General features: G+C 36.5%; 1 protein-coding gene across 1 annotated transcript; it reads right to left on the bottom strand.

Annotated features, from left to right (window-relative positions):
• Window positions 1–12,230, bottom strand: pdk2a (pyruvate dehydrogenase kinase 2a). Its single transcript, XM_020918215.2, has 11 exons — window positions 12,045–12,230; window positions 11,103–11,244; window positions 9,518–9,589; window positions 8,155–8,339; window positions 7,606–7,695; window positions 6,783–6,860; window positions 6,335–6,411; window positions 5,797–5,895; window positions 3,921–4,031; window positions 2,472–2,585; window positions 1–1,240 (listed from the first exon to the last, which is right to left on the bottom strand). Exons 1-11 carry the CDS (start codon window positions 12,160–12,162, stop codon window positions 1,097–1,099), a joined length of 1,230 nt encoding a protein of 409 aa, XP_020773874.1. The 5' UTR covers window positions 12,163–12,230; the 3' UTR covers window positions 1–1,096.
• Between the last annotated feature and the right edge of the window lie 1,148 nt (window positions 12,231–13,378).

Here is a 13,378-nt window from a genome sequence, read left to right as displayed (position 1 = left end):
TAGTGTACTTGATCTTTTATGTTATTGCTTGTATGTATTTACAAACATCCCCATCTCCTTTGTACTTTGTAAAAAATAACAATTCACAACCGAAATGAAAAAATAATGATGATACATGTGGATTTCAACACTATGGACCCAGCTTCTTTAAACAGCACCGCGTTACAAACCTCAACTGGCCTCTCTTCATCACAAACACATTATTATGAACTTGGACATGACCTGCGCCCCCTGTAGGCCGGAACACACACGCTCGCATTGAACCTTGCCAAAACAAATCGTGATAACAAACTTTGGTTAAAACACAGCTGGTAAATTGGGCCCCATAATCTGTCAGTTCGATCAAACGCTTTAATGTTTTTATTTCATCTGTTACTTTATGCAAATCGATGCATACGTGTCGTAGAGGATTATTTTAGCTTTATTTTAAAACACTGACTATAATCAGTGTGGCTACATTTTTACTATAGACATTTATTTACATGCAAGAAAAACTTCAGTTTAATTTAATATTACAGACAATACATTCAATCACAGTACTCCAGTAGAAAGTGTGCATTAGATATTTTTCAAGTACTTAAATATTTTGGGGTGTTTTGATAAGGCTAGTGGCTTTCATAACATACCAAAGCGCTCTATACCCTTTCAGCTTATACAAGAAATATATGACAAAAATAATATCCTATACTCAATTTACAGTAAAATTATGAACAATTCAAAATCATGTGGTACTTATATAAGATGGAAATACTAGATTTTCTTAATTGTAGTATTTGCTCTCCCATAATAACACCAACTTGTCCAGACTGGCCCGCCCCAGCCTCTGCGTCTCAGACAAATTCAAGCTGCCCCCATTAAGACCCATGTAAAAGCTTAGAAATGCTTGCAGATCTGTTTCTTTTTTGTATGCTGTTAGAAAGAACTCTTAACACAATACAATGGCACGATATAAAACCACCACACATAAATATGGGTGTACAATCTTGTGGTAATGGTGTGTGACTGGGCCTTTCTTTTTGCCTTGCCAAACGTTTTGACTGGCAGGTGAAATGGAAACATGATTCAGGATTGAAAGCATCAGAGCCCCCGCAGTTGCTTATTTGGCCACCTTAAAGTTGCTCAGGTCCAGCGGCTCTTTGCTGGGCACGCACCAGTCGTCCGCCTCCTGACTGACTTTATAGTTCCTCAGAGCCGTCTTGTTGTAAACAGGCAGCCGCTCCACTGAGTCTGTAGACAGGGCCTGCATGGAAAAGTAGTTTTAGGGTAAATAATGTGTGACATGTATGTGATAATATTGGCTGTTTTCATTTTCTTAAGGAGGTCTGAGTTCATGACCTTAAAGCCACCTTGTTATGAGGTATATATTAGGCCACTGAGTGGTTAAGTCATATTATTGTATACGTTTAATGTGGTATGTACAGATGGGCACTAATCTTTTCTTTTTTTTGTTCTGGATCTGTTATGTTTGTTTGTATATTGTTTATTTGTTATGCCAAAAAACTAACATATGGCAGCAAAAAAGGAAGTTTTGTCCTTCTAGTCTACTTCAAGTCTAAGTTTAGTCCCGATTTTGATATGGCGTGTGTGCATGTGCAACCTTATTGTATAGTTTATGCTCTAGACAAGATAATTTTGTCTTAAACTGCATTAGGGAAGAGAGTTTTACTGGTAGTTTGGTCCACATCATCTAAATATATAATTGCATACAGGACTGCAAAAGATGAAATACCCTGTCCACAAATGCCACCCTGGTCAGAGCTCTATGGTGGTGTTTGCTGTTTAACTGTCAGATCACAGATTTGTTGCCCTTGTTTATGGTTAATATCTCTGTAATTACTGGCCCTATCTACATAAAACAAAACTGGAGCACCGTTAGTGTCTCCCCTGTCACTATAAACAAACAAGTGATTTTTTTCACAGTAGATTCAGAGAGTGGTGCCAATATTCAACCCCAAAGATTTGTTGTAAGATGAAAGGAGCCATGAGTTTAATATGGTAAATTATAACAACAGTGATTGGGTTCAACATCTGTGGATCAAACATTCTGATATTTTCCTCCAAAAACACAAAACCTAAAAGGCCAAAGGTCCCTGCCCTCCACCTAAAATTTAGTTAGTCTGCCTCATAGAATAATTGCCTAGGTCATTTTTTAAGATTAAATTTTCATACAAATAGTAGAATATTTTTATTCTGCAGTCCTGGTGACTTCTATTTGAGTTGTCAACAAAAATGTAGGGTTAAAAACATGCAGTCATATTATATAACAGGAAAATGGACATAGTCTTTCACACCTACAGATGCAGCAGGATCTGGATTGTGAAATAAGACAAATAACTCAATTTGGCCAAAAGATCACTTGGCAATTATGCTATGAGGTCTAACTTTATCTCAATCTCCTGGTGGCTCCACTGGCTCCGTTGTCACTGAGTAAGTTCACTTTTGGAGACTGGCCAAGCTCCAGTCTGGCTCACCTTCAGGTAGACGACAGCGTCAGTGCCATGGCCCTCCATAGAGTAAAGCTGCAGGTCCCCCTGGAAATACTTGGCATAGAGTCGAGAGATGGGGAGTCCATAGCCAAACCCAGCCTGAGCAGAGAGAGATCAAGGATTTAGAGACACTTTGTACAAGGAAGAGACACAGAGGAGCTGCAGTCATCCTCGAAAAATGGACACTTTTTGTGATTTAGTGCTTAGGGAGCAGTTTAGTTCATCTGGAGAAAAGAAGAGGTTATTCATCTTTATATAGCAGCTCTGAGTTCAGAGCAACAGTGCATTAGTAGAACAGAATACAATGAAAGAAAACTGAAGAAAAAATCTGAGAAACAAAAGTAAGTTTTGAAATCTGAGCATGTAAAGTTTTAACTGGCAAGGCACACCTCATAACTGCCAAATAATTGCAACCATAACTGTTATTACTCCAACTTAACTAATGCTACAAATATTACAAATACTCCTTTGCACCTGTTGCCAAAAAATTATCAACTGTAACTATTCAAATCATGATTTTATTTCCTTTGTAGTAGAAGAACAGAATGGATTGGCTTATGGTCAGTTTTCTTAATCATATATTATATATATATATATATATATATAAATATTATATATAATATATATATAATATATATATAATATATATATATATATATATATATATATATATAATATATATATATATATATATATATATATTTTTTTTTTTTTTTTTTTTTTTCATGTATATAAAACTGAAAATATAACATAATATAAAACACAGAATAAAAGCAACCCAAAAGAAAAGATTTAAGATTTAAAGCAAAACCTGTTACATTTTGAACAGAGCTACAGGTCTCTTCAGGCCAGAACCGCTGTAACCATCAGAACCAGACAATCAGACTCTTCAGTGATCACCGACTCCCTCTCCCCCATGACACCTGCCATGACACCTGCCATGACACCTGCCATGACACTGCCATGACACCTGCCATGACACCTGCCATGACACCTGCCATGACACCTGCCATGACACCTGCCATGACACCTGCCATGACACCTGCCATGACACCTGCCATGACTGAGCTGGACTCTGCACTGATGCCCCTTATATTGTATCTACCTCTAACTTCATGTTGTTGTATTACTGCTGTAAGTACCTCAGTAGTGTATAAGTTTACATTCTACTATTTTCACTTTACGAATTTCACTGATACTGTTTAATGCTCTAAATGTAATTTCTGTGTTATTTGTGCCAATGATAATAAATCCTTCTATCCTTGAAATGTAAACCAAAACTATGCCACCTCTCCAACACTCAACATTGTCAGCATAAATCACACAAAACACTCTGCACTATGCTTTCTTTAAGCTTTCATCTAACATTTTCACATTGTATTCATTTTCATACAAGCTTGCATAGCTGACTGAAGCTCGCGTTACTATACTGACCAGTGGCGGGCGTGAGTGGTCTCCCATCTGTGGTGCAGGAGCTGTGGAGTACATGTAGCTGAAAAGGTTCTCGATTCTGCGAAATGGGACACCGCCTCCCTGGTCGCTCACCTAGTGGAAAAAGTAGGAATTGGTTAGTTAGCCTCAATGACCCCTTGACTCTGTGTGGCCCTGTTTATATTTGGAATTGGGTCACAGAAATAAGTTTAAACACGTGATAGGTACTTTTTCTGGTGGAGAGTCCCCCACACTGTTTGTCTGAATGGAGATGTTTTTGCTTTGCTTGAAATGTTCCACGGTGTGCCATTTCATTATCGCTTATCTTACTGTAAACTCTTCTTCACAGAAGTCCCCTCTCCACAAACCTGACCTGTAAATTGGCCCAGTGGGGCCATCTGATAGTCTCCATTAAGATGCCAAGTTTAATGCCATACTTTGGAATATTCTAGCCAAGGCAATAACATCTCTATAGGGAAAAGCAGCTGGTGGACCCTCTGTCAAAAAGATTAAATAATGCACCTTAAAATCTTGTAATGATTACAGTAAATTAATACATGAATGACTGGATGAATAAAGCCTTATGGTAAAAACAAAGGTGTGTATATCAGTTTAACAAGGCTGACTAGGTTTGTTTACTAGGCATCGTGCCGAAATTATGATTAAGACCTTATGTAACATGTTTGGTGAGTGATTAGGTGGTGACTTGTGGTACTGTTGGCATAAAAAATATTTTGGGTGTTTGATAAAAAGCATTTTATGAGCTACATTATGTCCTGTCAACCTGACATACTGTACTAGTACTTCTACACAGGAAATAATTGCACGCCCACATTACTGTTTTTTTTACACCATTAATCCTGTAATTAACCTACTTTTAAGAATAAACACATTGCATTACATTGTGATCCTATTGGGAAGTAAACAGAAGCTTTAAAGCACTGAGAAAAACTTTAAAATCCAAATGTATAGAAATTTTCTGAAAAAAAATAAAAAATAAAAATACAAACATCAAGTATCACCAGATCTAAATCAAGTAAACAACAGAACAATTCCAGGTCTAATCTATGGCTAAATCATGTCAAAATTGGACTACATAATTTCCACCATAATGCTAAGAAATTATTCAAAGGAGGACAAAAAATGTATAAAAAAGCAACTAACAAATCTGAAGTATCACCTGAACCGTGCACATACCACAGTTTGAGAAACACTGATCTAAATAACCAAATCTAACCACATTAATTATAAATATAATTAACCACAAAAAAGCAGTACAAAATGTTTTGGACAGTGTGTTTGAATATTCAAGAAATGCAACATGACACACCTAAGTCTGGCTGCTCTCAACTGTATATACTGTACAGTTACATAACACTTCAAGGAACTGCAGCCATAAAGAGGGGAAGAGAAAGGCCCTCCATGTACGGGCTGAACTTTGGAAGGGGAGTTACGTATGTTGTGTCTGCGTGACTTTACAATTCAACAACTTGATATTAGAGCTCTGAATCACAAGGTCCCTCACAATTTAATGCAATACTTGATACATGGCTCGCGATAGAATGATATCATATATTGCACTTGATATGTTTTAAGAATCAAATACATTTTAGTTACAATAGTTCTTTGTTAAACCAGTACCTGTGCAAAGTTAATATGAAACACATCTATTGTCAGCAGTGAATCCACTAAATAAGCAACAAAATTATAGTGTGATCACAAAAAAAAGGTTGAGGAACCAAAAAATACTCTTGACGATATATCAATACATCAGCCCATGATATCCATACTGTATCACCAAATTTAGTATTACGATATATCGATATGTATTTTGATATTTTTGCACACCCAAGAAAACAAGCAAAACTGAATGACCAACCTTAATGGACATATCCTCTCCCCCGAGTGACACGAGGACTCCTATGGGTGGGAGCTCGTAGCTGGCTTCATGTTTCTCTATTGTTGCACGCATTGCATTCTACAAATACAGAGAAAAGGGTGAGACATTTTGAAAATAAAATATTACAAAACTTTTACGTAAAGGCCCTGTAACTGATTTTTCACAATTATTTGAGCTGAATTTGTCTTGTACATATTGTATAAGCAGCTCTTGAAGTCAAATATGTCTGCATCTAATTATAAAAGTCATTGTGCACTAACATGCTTTTTGTTGGACAGTAAAACAGCTTAATTATTTTCTTTTAATATAACTGAAATAACAACTTGACACAGAATACAGAATAAAAAACAGTGAGAATTCAAAAGAGAAACAACTTAAAGTGAATGATCAGGATGTTCTGAATGCTGTGAGGAATAACTTTGGCCATGGCAAACAGTTTAAAATTAACTAGTACTGTTTTACAGATTTAAAAATGGTAAAAATCAGGTACAGCACATTCCATGTTAATAAATCCTACCTTGAAAAGCTCAAACAGCATATGATACAGATGAGAAGGCACATACACAATGTTGATAGGCTGGGTTTTGTCCTTGCCTGCATAATGACAAAAACGTATTGTATCACCACTTCATTTAAAACCCATCACCTATTATAAGTGCTGTTTTTCTCCCATCTCCAATAATTAGACTTTGCTCTGGTTGTGCACTTTAAGAGGATGGAAACAGTGTGTCAATATTGTCAGACGCAGTGAGCCGGACCCACTTAGCTGTTACTTCAGCTTCAGTGCTATAATTATCGACCCCTCAAGTCCATCTGGCTGAATGCTTATTTTCATAAAAACACATAGTCCATACACACACAGAGGGGTTAACAGTGACGGAAGCGTACCATCTGTACCAACAGGGGCTGTGCTGTTGGCAATGCAAGTTAAGTGGCATGGTAAATAAATTCAATTGTGTTCTTACTGTTTCGCTCTTGCAGGACCATCTCAGGAGAGCGGAGATAATACTGGTCACACAGCATCTTGGCACTATGAAAGGCATCTGTAATAAAAAAAAAAAAAACAAACCCAATTATACTGCGAGCTGTGGTACTTTTAAAATGGCTTTAAATGTCCTATAATACACAACACTGACTATTAACAGCTCCATTTAACCTTTACACTTTAAATTAGTTTGTGTACAAATTGTGCTATACAAATAAACTTGTCTTCCCATGCCTAGTTAAGTCAAGATTGGAACTTCCAATTGGAAAGTCCTGAAATCTTTCAAATTACTGAAGTGAAGGTGTATGGAGTTTAAAAACACAGTGGAGAACTTCCTGTATTTCCACAAGACATCACAAGGTGGAACAGGGTATTTTCATTTTGAGAGAAGAACTCAGCCTAAATATACAGGGTTTGTGTGTTAAACATGTGTGAATGAAACAAAACACAACTCTGGGTATGTTTGTGATGAGATAACATTATACCATAGATCAGAAAATAATGTAATATGAAAACTGACTTGTCACAAGAAATAATCAAATTGTCCCCGTTCTAGTCTGAACTCCAGACTGTTCCAAACAAACCGCATTAGACCTCCCAATTACCAACCCCCAAGCTGAACATGGACAATTTGAATCAATTACATCTCGAATATAATAAAATCTTTGGTTGACTTAAATGACGGTCAATAGTGGGGACAATGTTTGCATATTTCCCTTATTTAACACTCTAATACTCTCTAATAGATGTGATTTGAATAAATATTTTTAAAAATAGTGTCTTCTTATGATATTCATACTAACCTTGAACAACGTCTGTAACTCTGCAGTGGGGGTCTATGCTTCCAATAGTGTTTGGATGGACTGGGTTTGTGTTGCCGTCAAATATAAGAGCTGAAAAAGAGAAAAACAAGCAAGGAAGTAGGTTAGTTTATTTCAAATTTATTTGTTTGGAGCATAAGCCCCTTGAGATGTCTCGCTATCTCGTTTTCAATAGGGCATCAAAATCACACCAACAAAGAAGACAGATATAGTAGAGCAGACAGTAGGCCACATAAATTCTAAATAATGATAATTATTGATTCTTAAAATCAATTATAAATCAAAATTCAGCACTACTCCAAAATGTACAACTACAATAGCATGACAAGACAAAGATTATTTTAAAATTTTGCAAGATGACTTGGTTTTATTTTTCCAGTGGGTGTCAAAAATGTATTCATGAGAGAAATTCATGAGAGAAAGCAAAAATGACTAGGTAATAGTCTGGTATTAATAAATTGATATTATCCAATTTCACATGCTCAAACCCTGACTTTGCTAGGCTGTGAAAAAGCAGTGAAGGCCACTCACTGTGCTGGTTGATAAGCATTCGTATGGAGATGCGGCTCATGTAGAAGCGGTCTAGAAAATACTGGATGTTTTGGTTGGTCACTGGGTCCTGGGAGAAAGACTCTTTGTATTCGAGGATTCCCTGAGCCATAGTCGGCACCACGTCATTATGTCGATTCCTGATGGTCACTAAAGCGTCCACAAACCTGCAGGAAACAGCAGAGATTGGCAATTGGGATAAATTAGAGAAAACCTCTCTTGCCGCTCCAAAAATTCCTCCTTCAAAAACACTACACACATTTTCTAATCACCTCTATGTGCTACAATTCCCTAATAATATATAATATATATAAAAAATAATAATATTTTATACCATGTTCTTCCTGCACAGTGCATCTCAATCAAATCATTATCGGTATTTGAGTTGGTGCAATTATCATACCTCAAAGGCTACAATTATTTGATTAACAGACTGTCCTCTGCAAAGAACAAAACATCCTTTCTTTTAATAGATACATACTGTAACTGCAATAATCAATTGTGGTTGGTTAGTGGACAAATGTTAGGCAACAAAAAAACAAAAGGTGACGCAACCAAATGTGAAACTGATTTGGTTGGTAACATTTGCTAACATGATTTAACACTAAGGTAGACTACATGATTACAAAATATTTAATAATTATAGCCTAATGAATCTAGCTTAGTGTGCAAGTCCTAAGTGTGGATCTATTCCAAGACTCACAATACAACTTTGCTGGGAGGTGCTTAAATTTGCTGCTAGACCTGTCATGATAACAAATTTTGAAGTACGATATATTGCTGAAGTGAATAAACGAAAAACAATAAAACCAAAACCAAACCATAAAGCAGAATTATCCACAAAATTCTAAATGTACAATATAGTTAAAAAAATATGAGCTGCAATAAATAAATAGCAGAATGAAACTACTTTAGTACTTAGATTGTATAGTTTTTAATTCTTAATTCAAACTTCTACAGCTCAAATCTTATCATATTGCAGAAAAAATAACCAAAAACTCCCACTAGGACCAAGAAAAAAGTACTGCAAATAAGTAAGTATTGTTCAGTCCGTCATATATTGAATGACAGATCAATATAGTATTTATGATGACAAGCCTACTAGGTGCAGGAAGTAAAAAGGAACAAATATGTCCTCAGTAACCTTAGAGCAAATATTGAACACAGCCCTGTCTTCCTGACCTGACTCATAGCTCAGGCCACGATATGGACGCACATGACGGAAAACAGATCTCTGCTATGTTTGGAATCATGCCTAGGTATATTTCAGTCACGTGAAGAGTGGTGTCAGTAAACAACATTATAAGGTTATGACTGAATTGGTATATATGTCAAATCTACTCACTCGCCCAAAGTTTTGTGATCGTCTGGATTCCTATCTAGGAATTCGAGGATCTCCATCAAACTCTGCACATACCTGTAAACAGACACAAATATATAATACAAGTAAAAATAATAGATAAGATAACATTTGCTCTATTGGTCTCTTTTATCATTTTATTTATTTATTAAAGGGCCAATCCATATCAAAACTATTATCTTTAGTCCCGCAACAGATGTTAATGTTGGCCTAAAACCAAAAATGGATCAAATGTAACAGTTTTTAATTAGCACATATTTGCACTATCTACAGTACAAGGCATAGACACAGTAACCAACAACAAAGACAGAAATCTTAGAAGAACTACTCACGCACAACAGTCTCACATGCGCACACACACACACACACACACACACACACACACACACACACACACACACACACACACACACACACACACACACACACACACACACACACACACACACACACACACACACACACACACACACACACACACACACACACACACACACACACACACACACACACACACACACACACACACAAAAACACCAATACCACTACTAACTAAACTTGATGTTCCAATGGCCATAAAATATTAAAGATTCCTTATATCACAGAGAGTCCTTTTGGGAATATTGCTGACTTGTAGAATCTGACAACCTAGATCAAGGAGCTCATGGTACTTTCAGACTAAATAACTGTCTTGAGAACCAACACACAAAATGTAAACATAGACACCATACAAAGTTTTTTTTTATAATTGAGAATAAATTATAAATCAGTTATAGAATCTGTTACAGGGGTTTTAAGTAAAATCAATATTTGTCTTTTCCAGCTACAAGGTACTCAAGATACTTTATCACAGAACCATCCATTTACATAAAGGAACCACCCACTCACACAAATTCACACACACACAACGACAGCATTCATCTGTGGGAGCTGGAACCGCACCACAAATCTGACCACACTACCAGTGATGTTTATGTCAAGAGCAGGATTCCAAATGCACACCTTCAGATCATTGGACCCTATCAAATGAGCTACGCCAACAATTCATGTCTAATTCATAGGGGGAATAGATAAAAAGTAAAAGTAAAAAGTAATTTACTATCTTTAAAAAAGGCCCACTTCATATTCGACAATATGTAAAATATTTTGGTAACTAACACATACAACTAAAACAAGCACATAGAATAACTAGTCCAAATTCTCAGGTACCACAAAGGAAAGGAAAAAGGCTTGTTGACAACTGGTCACGTGATACAGTCAGAGAAACTAGGGCAAAGTTGAGAGTGAAAAACCCCTCCCATTTCAGCGCAGCCTGGAAGAGGTACAACTTGGTCAGAGGGTCTTTGTAATTCAACTCACAGTGATCCCTTTTGTGGAAATAAACGTGTGCCTCTTATATTGCACTGCAGTAAACAAGACACCAGCTGCTCCCTTCTCAACAGAGAGGATAAAATCAGGGTTTAGAATAGGATATTAGTAAACACTTTGGCCCTTTCATCTGGGGGTTAGCTTTCAGTTATTTGAACTACAACAAATGGTAGCATACTAGGGCACATGACTTTGAACTTACCAGCCCTGGACCATTTTGACAGAGGGGGTTGTGAGAAGTTTATCAGGTAAAAGGTTGATTTCCTTCATTATGTTGGATAGTCTAACAGGGAGCTCTTGCCTTAGAAAAACAAATGATGTCTTTTCACAAGCATTGATGGAACCTGCACAAAAAAGCAATAATTATTATAAGCATTTCCAGATAGACAAAAACAGATTTGAAGCACAATATATTGCTATAGAGATATATTGCAATAAAAGATCATATTGAAACTGTTTTATGCCACTGATATAATTCAAATCAAGCAAAAATAGTCCCAATAAAACAAAATAAATGCATTCATATTTATATTATATCCCAATAAAACGAATTAATATATATTTATATTAATATTTATATCCCAATAAAACTAAATTAATAAATGAAATAGCCAAGAGCTGCAACAAATACTTGAATGAACCAATAATTAGCCAAAGAAGTGACTTACAGCACAAATCTTGGCATATTACAACAAAAACAACAAAAATACCCACGATATATACTGATCCCCAAAATATACTGTTCCATCTATTGATAAGTAAATATATAGCAATTGTGACAGACCTATTTCCAGATGTGTCCTTCTTATCAGAAACATAATACATAATTTCTACAATGTGATGTGTGTGTATACATATTTATCTCACATATGTCACGTATGTTATCTTTTGTTGGACCTAGACAGCTGCAGCAGCGCTGATGCAACATCACTGCACATTGACCATTTAGCTAAAAGCAAAGCCCGCCTAGCAAGCATATTCTGGCCCAATCTGGCAAGGACACACAATAAACAAGGGTATAATGAATGGCTTACGGTGCAATAAAGCTACAGTGAAATGATAAAGTGTAATATTCCTCTAGATCTCGCATATCCAAAACAGCATGACCAAGTGGCTGCTCGATGAGTCTGAGGCTGCTACTTACCGAAATCCAAAAATTGCTTCATGGACAACGGCGAGGGAGAAAATTTGGAGAAGTGTTCAATATGCTTTGGCACGCTCGTCAAAGCGGCGTTTTTCATAATAAACCGTACGAACTTCATTTTGCTCGTATTCGTGGCTTCATAACACAGGAGTGAGAGGTTGAATGCTGCTTACTTTGTCTGCTAGTTTTCACTGAGGGGCTGCACAAGAGGGAGGGAAGGAGTGTGCAGCAGCAGCCAATAGGAAGCCCGGATTTGTTGTTTATCACTAAAATTGACCAATAGAAAGTGTCGAGAGGCGGGACTATGTGTTGACGCCTAAAAACGCCTCTCACATACTAGACTTGCAGCAACTAGACCTGCTACACATGTGAAAAAGAACAACACAACTATAAATACATAAAAGGTTTACCTGACCCAGCGTAATTTTACAGTTTGTACATTTTATTTTTCTATACTCAAGAACAATTTAAATAACCCTGTACTGTGCTTATGCCCACTGGATAAAATATTGAAAATTAAATTTAAGATATAAAAGTGTACTATGTAACTTTTTGGTTGGGGGTCCATCACCTGCTTGTTTCAGTGGATATGTCTCCTCAGAATGTTCAACAATATGACATTAAATCGCTCTACCTTACATTTATTACATTTTATAGTTTTATAGCTCAGAAATACCTAGAAAAACAGGAAGTGGGGCTGCCTCTCCACATATCTGACCTGTAACTTGGTGTGTTTGGGCATCACGAAAACAGAAAGATTTACCGTGAAACATTCCAGGCAAAGCATAAAAAAAGATATACAATGTACCTTTAATTTTGAAATGGACAAAACATTGCACATTTTGTGAGTAGACCTAATAATAATCATATTAACAAGATTTCTGTTCGTTGTACTTGGCAATGAAGTAGCCTATGCAACATATAGACCTAGGCATTGTAGTATCCTAGGTATTCCAATACTCCCCTTACATCACTACTTATTTATCTATTCTTGTGCTGGTGGTCATCAGTTCAGCTGTTTGCATATGATTGCCTAGAAACCATCCCTTCACTAGTCAGGTTTAAACTGTAAATACCATTGTCAGGGTACACACTGTCCTGGTCAACATCACATCATTACATAAGCTTTGGGTATTTGTCATCACAGTTAGGATGGCCTAAAGCTATTGTAAATACACTTGACATACTGACTAACACAAGAAAGGTATAACAGGTAAACAGTTGATTATTCACAGGAGAAACAACACTTAAATGTCACACTTCACCAGCTCAAAATACTGTCACAATATCAAAATCAGATATTAGTCATCGTAACTTCACAGCCAATTGCTTTT

This window comes from Boleophthalmus pectinirostris, unplaced genomic scaffold (genome assembly GCF_026225935.1).
Source record: "Boleophthalmus pectinirostris isolate CB_2022bp ecotype Guang Dong unplaced genomic scaffold, ASM2622593v1 HiC_scaffold_14, whole genome shotgun sequence".
Classification (NCBI taxonomy): domain Eukaryota; kingdom Metazoa; phylum Chordata; class Actinopteri; order Gobiiformes; family Gobiidae; genus Boleophthalmus; species Boleophthalmus pectinirostris.
This window is presented reverse-complemented; position numbering and strand designations above follow the sequence as displayed.

Bases quoted from the DNA above. Each gene is read 5' to 3' on its own strand.
- pdk2a (XM_020918215.2), bottom strand. From the start codon at position 12,162: ATGAAGTTCGTACGGTTTATTATGAAAAACGCCGCTTTGACGAGCGTG. The intron at 6,861-7,605 runs GTTAGTATGAAT...TTTTTATTACAG, and splicing joins AGTTACAGACGTTGTTCAAG to ATGCCTTTCATAGTGCCAAG. The intron at 4,032-5,796 runs GTTGGTCATTCA...TTTTTCCACTAG, and splicing joins GAGAGGATATGTCCATTAAG to GTGAGCGACCAGGGAGGCGG.